Genomic DNA, 15,500 nt, shown 5'->3' with positions numbered 1-15,500 from the left:
TTTTAATTTGGGATCATCACACCATGAGCTGTGTTCAAATGGGAACAGCAAACAGGGCAACCTATGATTGTTCTGTACTATAGTTGGACTATTTATTTTTTGAACATCAAGCTTTTCTATCATGATTTTTGTTTCTTTTCCAGGATCTAAGGCTCGTAGTGGAGCTGACACACACACACACACACACACACACACACACACACACACACACACACACACATACACATACACACACATAGATGAATACGTGAGCCACAACACAGGACTGTTAGTGACACAGCCACTGAGTTTGGGAGAAGTGCCGTAATTTCCTGGGGCATTCTTGGTACCAGCGACGTCACATTGACGCAGTTTTTCTCACCACTCAGCAGGGCATTCCCTAAGGAGGAATTTCCTCCTCCCCGTGAATGCCAACTTGTGGGGATTGTCCATGCTGTTAACCTTTTAAATGCTGAATGTCAAGCAAGGAAGCAGCATGTACCATTTTTCAAGTCTTCAGTGACTCAGCCGGGGTTTGAACCACCGACCTCCAAGACTCGGAGCGGACGCCATCATTGCTTCGGATATGAAATCTTTCCTCTTCTCCAATGGCTTGATCTCTGAGCATCAATTTGGTTTCAGACCAGGTCACTCTACTCTGGACATGCTGCTTCTGCTGTCTCAACAATGGATGGAGGTCCTCAATGCCAAACAGGAAATTAGAGCTGTCTCCCTCGACATATCACGTGCCTTCGATACGGTCTGGCACCCCGCTCTGCTCACCAAACTCTCCTCCTTTGGTATCCATGGAAATCTCCACGCATGGCTGGCTGACTTCCTCTCTAGTCGTCATCAACGTGTGGCCCTGAATGGGGTTCTCTCATCTCCTCTTCCTGTTCAGGCGGGAGTTCCCCAAGGCAGTGTTCTGGGCCCTGTGCTTTTTCTGGTCTTCATCAATGATCTCTCCGACTCTCTTGAAAATCCTCTCTATCTCTTTACTGATGACTCCACTCTCTGCCGCTCCATTCCTCTTCCCTCAGATCGGCAGTCTGCAGCCTCCTCACTCTCTGAAGACTTGGACAAAATCACAGACTGGTCAAACAAGTGGAACATGTCTTTCAATCCTGACAAATCTCACACTCTTGCTATGTCTCTCCGAAAAGATCGACTGGACAACCCTCCCATCTACTTTCTCAACAATCCTCTCCAAGAAGTTCTGTCGCACAAGCTTTTGGGTCTCACTATCTGCCATGATCTTTCTTGGGAAAACCACATTTCCAAGCTGGCCTTCAAAGCCAGTCGCCGACTGGGCATCCTCCTTTTTGCGAAGTCCTTCCTCGGCACACCTGAGCTCCTCACCACATACAAGGCTTTCATCCGCAGCTCAATGGAATACTGTTCTCCCCTATGGGCCGGTGCTCCTGCCTCACACCTAGCTCGGCTTCACGCTGTTGAAACCAAAGCTTTCAGAATTATTGGAATCTCCCGCGATGAAGCTAACTCCGAGGGCCTTTCACTCACTCACCGCAGGCAGGTAGGTGGTCTTTCTGTCTTCTACCGACTCCTCTCCGGCCTTGCACCCCCAGCTCTCTCTGAGCTCTGTCCCCCAAATATTCCTACAGGTCGCACAAGATTTGCCAGCAACCCTGTGATGGTTAAACTGCCGAAATCTCGGCTCTCTGCTCACCTTCACTCTTTCATTCCTCTTTTCTCCCGCCTCTGGAACAAACTCCCTCACTCCCTTCAATCCCACTCCTCCCTCCAGGTCTTTAAAACAGCTGTTCACCACCATCTCTTATCTTCCCCCATCCAAAACCTTGATCTTTTCTACCCCCGCTAATTCACTCCAGATCCACCTTGTTTGAAATTCCAACTTCTTTCCTGGAAGTCCTGGTCGTGTCCATATGTTTTATACCTCTCCCACCCCCCCCCCCCCTTCCCATGCCCCCTACCCCAAAGCACTCGCCCTCTCTCAGATCTCTCGATGTCTCCATGTCTCTCGGTCCCTGCTCTCAAATGTTGTGTTTGTGTCCTTCCCCCTCTCTCCCCATCTTGTCTACCGCTCCCGATGTTATATGTTTTTGTGTCGGTTTGTCTTTCTGTGTGATTAATGTTCGCTCTTTCACGAGCCTCGATCTTGTATACAAAAAAAACAAAAAAAAAAAAAAAACCCATTACATCACTCCAACCATTAGCCACGCACATCTCACTTAATTTTATGTGGCCTTTGCTTCAGGTCTCCGTGATTATAATAATTGCCCGAAAAGTCTGACTCTGCTTTAAACTTTCACTGAGAAAATGGAAGGTTTATTTGTCGTGTAGCACATCGTACTATCCTACCAAGCACAAGCGTTCAAATCAAAATTGGAAGCTAATTCACGTATTGTCAAAATTGCTTCTTGCAGATAAATCCGATTTTGAAACTAATCTTGATGTTTGTCTTTTGCATTTCCCTGCAGAATTCGAAACTTAGGTTCTGAGATTCATCTGATCGAGGATCTCATGGATCCTTTTGTGCAACATGGTGAGCAAGGGATCATGTTCACCACTCTTAAGGTAAGCGACAATATTGCATACCTTCACGACTTTACTATCTACACACATCCGCAGCATTTGATTTGTATTGCAATTTCGTTTCCATCCTTTGTGTCCAGGCATGTTACTTCCAGATACACAAGGAGAGGTTGACATGACCAGTTGGATTATATCACCCAAGAAATTACGAGATGTAGGCTTTGTGACAGTGTGGAACTCTTTGTTATGGGCAAGTCTGCCTTCTCCGTAAGTTTTCAGACTGTCCAAATGGCAGAATTGTGAGTTTTCCCCGACATATATTCTCCTATGGAATTTTCCCCTACACATCCTGTCCTCTGGCATCTTCCCCTGCATGTCCTATCCTATGCTATTTTCCTCTACACGTCCAATTCTCTGGCATTTCCCCCAATCCTTGCAATACTTTGACATTTCCCCCCAATTAGTCCAATCCTCTGGCATTTTCCCAAATTAGTCCAATCCTCTGGCATTTTCCCCAATTAGTCCAATCCTCTGGAATTTTCCCCAATTTGTCCACTCCTCCGGCATTTTCCCCAATTTGTCCAATCCTTTGCCATTTCCCCCAAATTTGTCCAATCCTCTGGCATTTCCCCCCAATTAGTCCAATCCTCTGGAACCCCCCCCCCCCCAATTAGTCCAAGCCCCTGGCATTTCCCCCCCCACCCCCCAATTAGTCCAATCCTCTGGCATTTCCCCCCAATTAGTCCAATCCTCTGGCATTTCCCCCCAATTAGGCCAATCCTCTGGCATTTCCCCCCGATTAGTCCAATCCTCTGGCATTTTCCCAAATTAGTCCAATCCTCTGGCATTTTCCCAAATTAGTCCAATCCTCTGGCATTTTCCCCAATTAGTCCAATCTTCTGGAATTTTCCCCAATTTGTCCAATCCTCCGGCATTTTCCCCAATTTGTCCAATCCTTTGGCATTTCCCCCAAATTTGTCCAATCCTCTGGCATTTCCCCCCAATTAGTCCAATCCTCTGGACCCCCCCCCCCCCCAATTAGTCCAAGCCCCTGGCATTTCCCCCCCCCCCCAATTAGTCCAATCATCTGACATTTCCCCCCAATTAGTCCAATCCTCTGGCATTTCCCCCCAATTAGGCCAATCCTCTGGCATTTCCCCCCTATTAGGCCAATCCTCTGGCACTCCCCCCCCCCCCCCCCCAATTAGTCCAGGCCTCTGGCATTTCCCCACAATTAGTCCAATCCTCTGGCACCCCCCCACCCCCAATTAGTCCAAGCCTCTGGCATTCCCCCCCAATTAGTCCAATCCTCTGGCATTTTACCCCGATTAGGCCAATCCTCTGGCACTCCCCCCCCCCCCCCCTAATTAGTCCAAGCCTCTGGCATTTCCCCACAATTAGTCCAATCCTCTGGCACCCCTCCCACCCCCAATTAGTCCAAGCCTCTGGCATTCCCCCCCAATTAGTCCAATCCTCTGGCATTTTCCCCCGATTAGGCCAATCCTCTGGCACTCCCCCCCCCCCCCCCAATTAGTCCAAGCCTCTGGCATTTCCCCACAATTAGTCCAAGCCTCGGCACCCCCCCACCCCCAATTAGTCCAAGCCTCTGGCATTCCCCCCCAATTAGTCCAATCCTCTGGCATTTTCCCCCGATTAGGCCAATCCTCTGGCACTCCCCTCCCCCCCCCCCCCCCCCAATTAGTCCAAGCCTCTGGCATTTCCCCACAATTAGTCCAATCCTCTGGCACCCCCCCACCCCAATTAGTCCAAGCCTCTGGCATTCCCCCCCAATTGGTCCTAGCCTTTGGCATTCCCCCCAATTAGTCCAAGCCTCTGGCATTTCCCCCCAATTAGTCCAAGCCTCTGGCATTTCCCCCCAATTAGTCCAAGCCTCTGGCATTTCCCCCCAATTAGTCCAAGCCTCTGGCATTTCCCCCCAATTAGTCCAAGCCTCTGGCATTTCCCCCCAATTAGTCCAAGCCTCTGGCACTTCCCCCCAATTAGTCCAAGCCTCTGGCATTTCCCCCCAATTAGTCCAATCCTCTGCCACCCCCTCCCCTCCCCAATTAGTCCAAGCCTCTGGCACCCCCCACCCCCAATTAGTCCAAGCCTCTGGCATTCCCCCCCAATTGGTCCTAGCCTCTGGCATTCCCCCCAATTAGTCCAAGCCTCTGGCATTTTCCCCCAATTAGTCCAATCCTCTGGCACCCCCTCCCCTCCCCAATTAGTCCAAGCCTCTGGCACCCCCCCCCCCCCAATTAGTCCAATCCTGTGGCATTTCCCCCAACGAGTCCAATCCTGTGGCATTTCCCCCAACGAGTCCAATCCTGTGGCATTTCCCCCAACGAGTCCAATCCTGTGGCATTTCCCCCAACGAGTCCAATCCTGTGGCATTTCCCCCAACGAGTCCAATCCTGTGGCATTTCCCCCAACGAGTCCAATCCTGTGGCATTTCCCCCAACGAGTCCAATCCTGTGGCATTTCCCCCAACGAGTCCAATCCTGTGGCATTTCCCCCAACGAGTCCAATCCTGTGGCATTTCCCCCAACGAGTCCAATCCTGTGGCATTTCCCCCAACGAGTCCAATCCTGTGGCATTTCCCCCAACGAGTCCAATCCTGTGGCATTTCCCCCAACGAGTCCAATCCTGTGGCATTTCCCCCAACGAGTCCAATCCTGTGGCATTTCCCCCAACGAGTCCAATCCTGTGGCATTTTCTCCGACATGTCCCATCATCTGACTTGCTGTGTTTTTGTGATCACATTGTCTTCTACATGCAACACAATGATATTGCACAGAAACGAGGTGAACGTTCTTTGGATTAAAAAAAAGGGGTCATTGCTGGTTTCCTCACATGTAACCAGCTTTGTACGGTAGTTGGTTTGTAAAATTAGTAATAAGCAGATTTTATAATTAAAAATAGAAACTTATTTTGATTTAAAATGCTAATGTGAAACTTTTTTGAGCCTGTTCTTTGGTGACATTCTATTTGTGTTAATTTATCATTGCTGCACCTATTTATGATGTTGTTTACATTTTTGAATACGGTTAGTACGCCAATCGCGCCTGTCGGATTGTGGTGCACATGTCGCTTGTCATCGTCTATCAGGAATATGCTTTGAAAGTTACAAGCACTTCAAGGATGATTCAGTATTTCTCTTCCTTTAGGGTATTTCTATAATGCTTCCAAGCATTCTTTGCTGCATTGTTCATCGATTGTTTTGTTTTTCTTCCGACTTATTTTCCTTTGAGCAAAGTTGTCCTTCTCAAGCTTGAATGTAATCTACATATGTTCAATGTACATGCAAGCATATATGGTCACTGTTCCTCGATTTAAGTTGATACGATCAATTTGATTCCCGTTTTGAGGTGCTTTGGTTCAATCGTAATGGCAAATAAATTGTGCCATTGACAACAAAAATTGACTAATGTCAAAATGAGTTTCATCTAACTTGTATTAATTTGTTTCTATTGTGCTCTGCTCATTAATCGATCAGTTTTTGTTCCTCGTGTTTAATGCTTCATCTGACCACTGTTTTGTATCTGACCACCACACAATCGGTTTCAAATACATCGTCCAGAGGAAGTGTCTAAACTCAAATGGCCCACATCCATTTGAAGTGCTGGCTGGTTAATGGTTGAGAAACTGGACATTTGATTTGATCACAATTGTGCATTTCCTCATCTCTCCCTTTCCCTACTGCCATTCCCCAAATATTGGAAAGCAGACGTTAATGAGGTGTAATGAAAATATCAGTCTTCCTATCATGTATTTATGCAGATTATCACTTTTCATAACACAAAATGCTTTTCTCAAACGTTTTCTGCATTCCTTATTGCTACATGAAGTCTTATTACCTCTGCCTCCAAAGGTGGACGGAGATGGTTTTCACTTCTGTATGCTTGTTTGTTTATGAGCAGGATATCTCAAAAAGTTATGGATGGATTCGGACAAAACTTGGTGGAGAGGTTGGGTTTGTGAAAAGGACTAATTGATTCGATTTTCCTGAAGAATCAGATCCAGATATAATTTAATAGTACTTCTTCACCATTGAGAGCCTGGTGTTGATTAAAGCCTGGTATTGGCTTAGCGGTTAGGGTGCCGGCTTGGGTCCTAGGATCCTGGGTTCGAATCCCGGTCGATCGCTGAATTAACGCCAGGGGGGGTTGACTCAGCCTGTCATCCTTCCGAGGTCGGCAAATCGAGTACCAGCTTGCTGGGATGAATGATCACGGTGTGTACCCCGATTTAGAATAGGTACACCGTATCCCTGCGCATCGTAAGAGCGTGACCAAGGGTTGGCGTCAGGAAGGGCATCCGGCCATAAAAACATTGCCTCAAAACAGGGAACCATGATTGTCATGGGGCCCGCAAGGCTAACCCCCGCTCTAGTGGGGAAAATGGCCTTAAAACGATCATTCATTCATATTCATTCATTGAGAGATGGGGATTCAGTTCCGTCGATCAATTTTTCCGGATATCTATATATAGGTCAGCTCATACCAGGCAATATATAGTGGTATATTGGTCAATTTTTTTTTTTTTTTTAAGCAGGTTCCAAAAATACGGAATGGTCCATTGCATGTTCATATGTGATGTACACATCATTGACACATTAATTCACAGCCTATATCATGCACTCGATATTTACAAATTAATGGCAAAAAACTTTGTACGACACAGCATATGGTTGATAAAGACAGTAAAAGGGCTCAGTTTTGTCCTTCACTTACCTCATTCTTGCAGGGTAATTTCTAGACAACAGTCGATGACCATTAATTAGCAGGTGAGTGCTCGGCTATCCCGGTGTGTACCCTGGTTTAGAATAGGTACACCGTATCCCTGCGTGTCGTAAGAGGCGACTAAGAGGGTTGGCGTCAGGAAGGGCATCCGGCCATAAAAACATTGCCTCAAAAAGAGAACCATGACAATTACAACTGCATACAGTCACATGAAAAAGTAAGTACACCCCATGTAAAGTTTTGACTTTTTCAACATATTTCAACATACAGCTATTTTATCTTCATTTCAACAATATTGAAAGATGAAGGTGATATAATACAACAAATATCATGAAACATTTACATTTTGTAGTCCATTGGATAATTTAAATAAACATAAATGCAAATTTTGCATGTGGAAAAAGTAAGTATACCCTTGGCTCTAATAGGTGGTATTGCCCCCTTTGGCAGAAACAACCTCAAGTAGGCGTTTCTTATAACTGTCTACCAGTCTCTGACATCGACTGGGAGAAATTTTTGCCCACTCCTCCATGCAGAATTATTTCAGCTGTGTGATGTTTGAGGGGTTTCTTACATGCACAGCTCGTTTCAAATCCCCCCACAACATCGCGATGGGATTTAGATCCAGGCTTTGACTTGGCCATTCCAGAACCCTCCATTTCTTTATTTTCAGCCATTCCTTGGTGGATTTACTGGCTATGTTTAGGGTCATTGTCATGTTGCAAGGTCCAACTTCGGTTGAGCTTCAACTCTCCGACAGATGGCCTCACATTATCCTCAAGCACCCTCTGGTACAATGAAGAATTCATAGTGGATTCTATGATGATGAGCTGCCCAGGCCCTTATGCAGCAAAGCTGCCCCAAACCATAATATTTCCACCACCATGCTTCACAGATGGTATCGGATTCTTGTGTTCAAATGCTGTCTTTGGTTTTCGCCAAACATGTCTTCTGGTACTGTGGCCAAATAGCTCTACCTTTGACTCATCTGTCCAGAGCACATTGTTCCAGAAGTGCTGGTCTTTGCCTGGGTGTTCATTGGCAAACTTTAGTCTTGCCCTGATGTTCCTTCTGGACAGCAAAGGTTTCCTCCTGACACACCTCCCGTGTAGATCAAATTTGTGCAGCCTCTTTCTAATGGTAGACTCGTGCACTTTGACATCAACAATGGCAAGAGCTACCTGTAGGTCCCGTGATGACATTCTGGGGTTCTTCGAGACTTCTTTCAGCATCTTGCGGTCTGCTCTCGGACTGAACTTGATGGGGCGGCCTGGCCTGAACAAGTTGGCAGTTGTTTGGAATTTTCTCCACTTGTAGATGATCTTCTGGACAGTGGAATGATGGATTTCAAATTGTTTGGAGATCTTTTTAAATCCCTTCTCAGACTCGTCGGCATCTATAACCTTCTTTCTGAAGGCCTCAGAGAGCTCTTTTGATCTCGGCATGGTGATGCCGCCCACTTCAACAACAAAGAGCAAACCAAACTAAATGTCTGAGGTTTAAATAAGACAGATTCCTCCAAGATCCTCTCTGACGATGTTCTAATCATTTGCACCCGAGCTGGTGCACCTGATTCTAATTTAAGGTATTTGAAGTGGTGATAAATGTTGGGGTGTACTTACTTTTTCCACATGCGAAATTTGCATTTATGTTTATTTAAATTATACAATGGACTACAAAATGTAAATGTTTCATGATATTTGTTATATTATATCACCTTTATCTATCAATATTGTTGAAATGAAGATCAAATAGCTGTGTGTTGAAATATGATGAAAAAGTCAAAACTTTACATGGGGTGTACTTACTTTTTCACGTGACTGTATGGGCAGGGTACAGCCCGAAGTGGAGATCGGTTTCTGAGGTTTGGGACATGGAATGTAGGGACAATGACGGGGAGATCAGGAGAAGTGGTGGATGTATTGGTCAGAAGAAGAGTGGACATATGTTGTGTGCAGGAGACGAGATGGAAGGGAAGTGGTGTGAGAATGGTGAAGGGTAGGCAGGGACAGAAATACAAGTTTGTGTGGCAAGTGTTACGTGCTGCTCCCCGACCCCATGGTCACGGTGTACCTCCGAGCCCTGAGAGGAGTCACGGCAGAAAAATGTGTTATTCTGTGTGTCAAAGATCAATGGAGAAGCCACCCCAATTGTTACTCACGAACAAATATTGTATTAAGATCACAAGAATAACAGTACAACAACAATAGTATTCAAAAGTACAATCAATATGTCCTATGATGGTACCATCTGTTTTGTAATATTTAACTCGCTGTGCTCCAAGTGAGTGAAACAAGAACATTCCCCAATGTCTCTTATTCCCGGCTTCAAGACGAAGTTGATTCGCTCCAGCGATCGCCAGAACGAGGTCCAATCGAGACCAGAATCCCGTGCGGATGGCAAATAGTCACACAGCCGACGCTGTACAAAGGCGCCCTCAAAGCGACTGGGAAATCCAAAGGCGCCCTACAGGCGACTGAGATCACACCCTCGGGTATGGACAAATTAACCTTCAAAAAGCCACGCCACACACACGCCCCAGATCGACGTCTGATTCCGGTGAAAATGGTCGAAAAGAGACGAAACCGCGAGCGACGCACAAGTCCTGCGCGAGTTAAAATGGCCGACGGCCCGCTCTTGAGACGTAACGGCCCGGCGATAATTCTCCTCGGAATCCACTGCCAAAAACCTGGCACGCAGGTTGATCGGTCACAGCGATGACGACTCTGTCGCAGGAATCCCTTTCCCGGAAACCCGAAATTTCGCTAGTGACTCTTGCTCGCCAATGTTCGATTCCGAACTCGGAGCAACTCTGCTTTCTTGTCCGACTCACTCGCTCCGCCCTTTATTCTCCCTCTTCCTCTTCGTCGTCCGGTTCCCGATCCGGTTTCCTGTTTCTTTTACCATTAACTTTTTTACCTTTTGAAAACAGTTCATGGAAAATAAACCTTTTGCAAACAATAATAGTACATGGAATCAGAAATATTTACAGTGGATGCAAACCACCACAAACCACCACAAATCCCTCTATACACCCACGGAAGTGATGAATCCGTAACACAAGGGTGCCCGGAGGGCGTGAATGGTGTTGGTGTCCTGTTTTCTGAGGATTTTGTAGACAGTGTGGTGAGTGTGACCAGAGTGAGTGATAGGTTGATGATGGTGAAAATGATGATTGGAAAGCTCTTGGTGAACGTCATCTCGGGATATGCTCCGCAGGTTGGTCGGAGCGATGAATAGAAGGACAAGTTCTGGTGTGCGATAGAGAAGCTGATGGAAAATGTGAAAGATGAGGAAGTTGTTGTGGTAGGAGGAGACCTAAATGGACATGTGGGAAGGAGTATGGATGGTTTTGAGGGAGTTCATGGGGGTTACGGATATGGTGTGAGAAATGGAGAAAGTGAAAGGATTTTGGAGTTTGCTGATGGAGCTGATTTGTTGATTTGTAATACTCAGTTCCAGAAAGAGGATAATAAGCTTGTTACATACACGTCAGGTGGGTCGATGACAACCGTTGACTACCTGATGGGGCGTAGGCGAGATAGGGGGCACCTCCGGGACACAAAGGTGATCCCGGGGGAGGAGGCTGTTTCACAGCACCACTTGGTTGTCTGTGACATAAGGGTGAAAGGTGCGAGGAGAGCTCGCCGGGTGAAGTACCAACCAAGAATGAAGGTGTGGAGGTTGAAAGAGGTGACAGTGAGGGAGCATTAAAATAGAGGCTGAGTAGGGTAGAGGATGGTGTGGTTGAGCTTGAAAGTGGTTGGATGTCAATGAAAGATAGTCTGTTGGGAGCCGTTGGTGAGGTATGTAGATGGACAAAAGGACCACCGAGGCACTCAAACATGGTGGTGGGATGACGAAGTTGGAAAGAGGATTGATGAGAAGAGGAAGAAGTTCAAGGAGTGGCAGAAGGCGAAGGGTATGGGAGCAGAAAAAGCAGAGCATGAAAGTTATAAGGCAGCCAAGAAGGCTGCAAAGAAAGAGGTAGCAAAGGCGCAGGAGGCATGGAGGAAAATGTTCGGAGAACGCTTGGATTTGGAAGAGGGTCAGAGAGCGGTATTCAGGTTGCAAAACAGATAGCGAAAGAGGTGTGATGTGATGGGGGTGAGTTGCTTGAAGGATGAAGTGGGACAAATCGTTGTGGACCCAGATGGAATTAAAGGAAGATGGAAAAGATATATGGAAATACTGTTGAATACAGAGAATGAATGGGATGGCAACATAGAGAGTAACCCAGTTTTAGGACCGGCAGAGAAGGTAACTGAGAAGGAAGTTGAGGAAGCGATAAAAGCAATGAAGAGTAGAAAAGCGGGAGGGCCGACGGGAGTTGTGGGAGATATGTTGAAGACAGCAGGAAGTTGGGGTGTGAAGAGAATGACAGATCTGTAATCTGGTGGTGAAAGAAGGCTGCATTCCAGTGGATTTGGAACTGAGTACCCTCCTCCCTCTATACAAGGGGAAAGGTGACCCTCTGGAGTGTGGCTCGTACCGAGCGATAAAGTTATTGGAGCATGGATTGAAGGTGTTGGAAAGGGTGTTGGAGAGGAGGATGAGGAAGAAGGTGAAGATCGACAAAATGCAGTTTGGATTTATGCCAGGAAGAGGAACAACAGACGTGCTCTTTATTGTGAGGCAGTTGCAGGAGAAGTACATGGAGAAGAGGAAGAAGTTGTTTCTTGCGTTTGTTGATCTGGAGAAAGCATTCGATCGGGTTCCACGTTAAGTATTGACATGGACATTGAGGAAGTTCGGAGTGGAGGAATGGTTGATCAGAGTAGTGATGGCAATGTACAAAAGAGCGCACACAGCTGTAAGGACGAAGGATGGGAACAGTGGTGAGTTTGAAGTGAAGGTGGGAGTGCATCAGGGGTCGGTGCTAAGTCCACTACTATTTGTAGCTGTGATGGAGGTGCTGGCTCAGAACGTAAAGGAGGGTTTACCGTGGGAGTTGTTGTGTGCAGATGATCTGGTGTTGATTGCGGAAAGTATTGATGGACTGAAGGAAAAGATGAACAAGTGGAAGGAATGTATGGAGACAAAAGGTCTGAAGGTGAATATCGGAAAGACAAAGGTGATGGCAAGTGGTAAAGCATGTGGTGAGGTGGAAAGAACCGGGAAGTGGCCATGTGCTGTGTGCAGGAAGGGTGTCGGAGTGAACTCCATTCAATGTACAATGTGCGCTGAGTGGGTTCATCAAAAATGTAGTGGTCTGAGAGGGTCATTAACCAGTGTGGCAGCTACATTCAAATGTAAGGTGTGCACAGAGGGAGCTGCAGATGGAGGAAATGTTGAGTTGGATCTTGGAGACGGCGTGAAGCTGGAAGGTGTGAAAACATTTTGCTACATCGGAGACATGCTGAATGGAGAAGGTGGATCAGACTCGGCAACGGTTGCTGGAGTGAGATGTGCATGGAAGAAGTTTCGGGAACTGAGTGGCGTGCTGATGAGGAGGGGAGTGTCGTTGAAGCTGAAGGGAAAGGTGTATGCTGCATGTGTGAGAAGTGTTATGATTTATGGGAGCGAGACATGGGTAATGAACGTCGAGCAGCGCAACGAAGGCTGGAAAGGGTGGAAATGCGAATGGTTCAGTGGATGTGCGGACTATCGTTGAGAGAGAGGAAGACAAATGATGAATTGCGAAAGATGATGGGAATAGAGCCTGTGATTGATGCTGTGAAGAGGAACAGGTTGAGATGGTTTGGTCATGTGTTGAGGAAGGATGAAAGTGACTGGTTGAGAAGAGTGATGGAAATGAATGTAGAAGGAAGTGGAAGATGGGGAAGACCGAGAAAGACTTGGCTAAAGATGGTGGAAGAAGAAATGCGGGCAATGGGGTTAACAAGGGGAGATGCAGAAAATAGAGTAAAATGGAGAAGATTGTAATGGGGACCGCAAGGCTAACCCCTGCTCTCGCAGGGAAAATTGCCTTAAAATGCATGTTGTTGTGTTGTTGAATGCTCGGCTGGCCAGGTCAGTAAATATTATACGAAGGGCAGTCAAGTGCTTTACAATAAGTGATTTTTCCAGCGCTTTACTCAGGCCTGGATTCCTCTATAAAAAATATATTTTGGCTGCTTGTGTAGCCATTCGTCCACAGCCTCTTGGATCTCTTCGTCAGATCGGAAAGTGGTTCCACCAAGCGCCTCTCTAAGTGGCCCAAATATGTGGTAATCAGAAGGGGCGAGGTCTGGTGAGTAGGGTGGATGAGGAAGACACTCAAAATGCAGGTCCTCGGTTGTTGCAGCTGTAGCGCGGGTAGTATGGGGCTGAGCATTGTCATGCTGCAGCAAAACACCGGTAGTGAGTAGACCATGGCATTTTGATCTGATTGCTGGTTTCAGATGATTTTTGAGGAGGTTGCAGTATGATGCACTGGTGGCTGTGGTCCCTCTGGCAATGTACTGCTCGACAAGTGGACCTCGGCTATCCCAGAAGAGCGTCAGTATCACTTTTCCAGCAGACGGCTGTGTGCGGATTTTTTTGGGCTTCGGTGAAGTTGAATGGCGCCACTCTTTGCTTGCCCTCTTAGTTTCTGGCTGAAAGTAGTGGACCCAGCTTTCATCCCCAGTCACTACGCGCTGTAAGAAAGCATCCCCTTTTGTTTCGTAATGTCGCAGAAGTTCTTCACATACGTCCACTCGCAGTTCTTTCAGTTCAGGTGTGAGTTGTCTGGGCACCCACCTTGCAGACACTTGGTGGAACCCCAGCACGTTGTGAATGATATGGTGTGCTGAACCATGGCTAATGTTCAATTCGGAGACAACTTAATCCAGCGTAATGTGACGGTTTTCGCTTGGCACGCGCTCAACTCCTGCAATCATTTCTGGTGTGTCGACTGTGTGAGGCCAGCATGAGCAAGCAGCGTCTGCCACACTGGACACTCCACTTTTAAACTTCCTATCCCAGTCGTACACCTGCTGCAGCGATAAACATGCGTCACCATATTGCATTTTCATTCTGCGATGGATTTCACTGGGATTCACACCCTCACTTCCCAAGAAACGTATGACAGAACGTTTGCTCCTTCCTGGTGCATGCTTCTTAGGGAGCTGCCATCTTGGAACTGCCCTACCGACGTCATATGCTCAATGTTGCCAGATCTAAAACAGGCAAAACATGACTCTTACCCATCTTAACATATGTCGTCTAAAACTACACACATTACATTCTCGAATTTATGTCGCGATTTAAAGGTTACTTATTTACTGGCCCCGGTAGCTCAGTAAAAATCGACGTAACGGACTCCGTGTGCAAAAATGACGATAAAACTAGCTCTCGTGCCCGATATTGGCACGTGCGACGCCAACATATACAGTATCGGTAATCGGCACAGGTCGATACCGGTATCGCCGCACAATGAATTTATATAAAATAACCAATTGCTTTAGAAACAGCCGTAAGGACAAAGGAGAACACAATCACTCATACGCTACTGAGGTTAAAAGTTAAAACCTATTTCCTGGCCAAGTATGTCTTGACGTCATACGTTCCACTGTTCCAGGCGCACCGACTGCATCAAAGCGTCCGTTAAATGTTGCATTTAAGGATTGTAAACGCCTTCCATTTGTTGGTGATAACACACACACACACTATTTTTCTTTTCCTTCCCTCGGTATACTAGTATATTCAAGTTTCCAATACTGCTATATTAATATGAAAAATTATACCGATATAACGGGTATATCGATATATCACTGGACATGACCAAAAACGCTATATCGTAGGATACCACAAAGTTATGGACGGATTAGGTCGAAACTTAGTGGAGGAGGTGGTTAGGTGAGAACAAGCTGATTATATTTTAGTTAAGGTGCGGCTGCAGATCTGGCCCTTCAGTGGGATACAATCTATATAATAATCGCGTAAGGACTCGACTTTGTTATCCCTTTTACGCCGCACCCAGTGACCCGATGCCCACGGCATTAATGGATTTACGATCTACGAACCGCGCTCTTTGTTTATCACGTACAGCCATACTCGAAAAATCTGAATTAGTCGACTTTGGGGCCCAAAAGCATCCGATTAACTGCCGATACGACGCCATCTTATTGGTGTCTGCTGGGTGAAGGCGAAGCAAGCCGTCCGCTGATTGGACAGTCGAAGGCGACAGCAAGCCATCCACTGAGTGGACAATCCTGAGCATGCATTCCTGAGCACGCACAAGATCTGCCTGCAACCCTCTTATGGTTCAACTGCCAAAATCAAGACTTTCTGCTCACCTTCACTCCTTCATTCCTCTTTTCTCCTGCCTCTGGAACAAAC

At 46.6% G+C, this 15,500-nt stretch overlaps 1 protein-coding gene across 5 annotated transcripts in view; it reads left to right on the top strand.

The window, feature by feature from the left end:
• Positions 1–5,913, top strand: part of ALS2 (alsin Rho guanine nucleotide exchange factor ALS2) — a 158,100-nt gene extending 152,187 nt beyond the window's left edge. For all 5 annotated transcript variants that reach the window (XM_068130874.2, XM_068130868.2, XM_068130850.2 and 2 more), the window contains exons 33-34: positions 2,439–2,535; positions 2,634–5,913. In XM_068130874.2, the coding sequence (XP_067986975.2) occupies positions 2,439–2,535; positions 2,634–2,672 (136 nt within the window). In that variant the 3' untranslated portion in view covers positions 2,673–5,913. The remainder of the gene's footprint in view (positions 1–2,438; positions 2,536–2,633) is intronic.
• The last annotated feature ends 9,587 nt before the right edge of the window (positions 5,914–15,500 follow it).

Source organism: Myxine glutinosa, chromosome 1 (assembly GCF_964187855.1).
Source record: "Myxine glutinosa chromosome 1, kmMyxGlut1.1, whole genome shotgun sequence".
NCBI classification, from domain to species: Eukaryota; Metazoa; Chordata; class Myxini; order Myxiniformes; family Myxinidae; genus Myxine; species Myxine glutinosa.
Note: the sequence above shows the minus strand (reverse complement) of the source record. Positions and strands in the feature narration are given on the sequence as shown.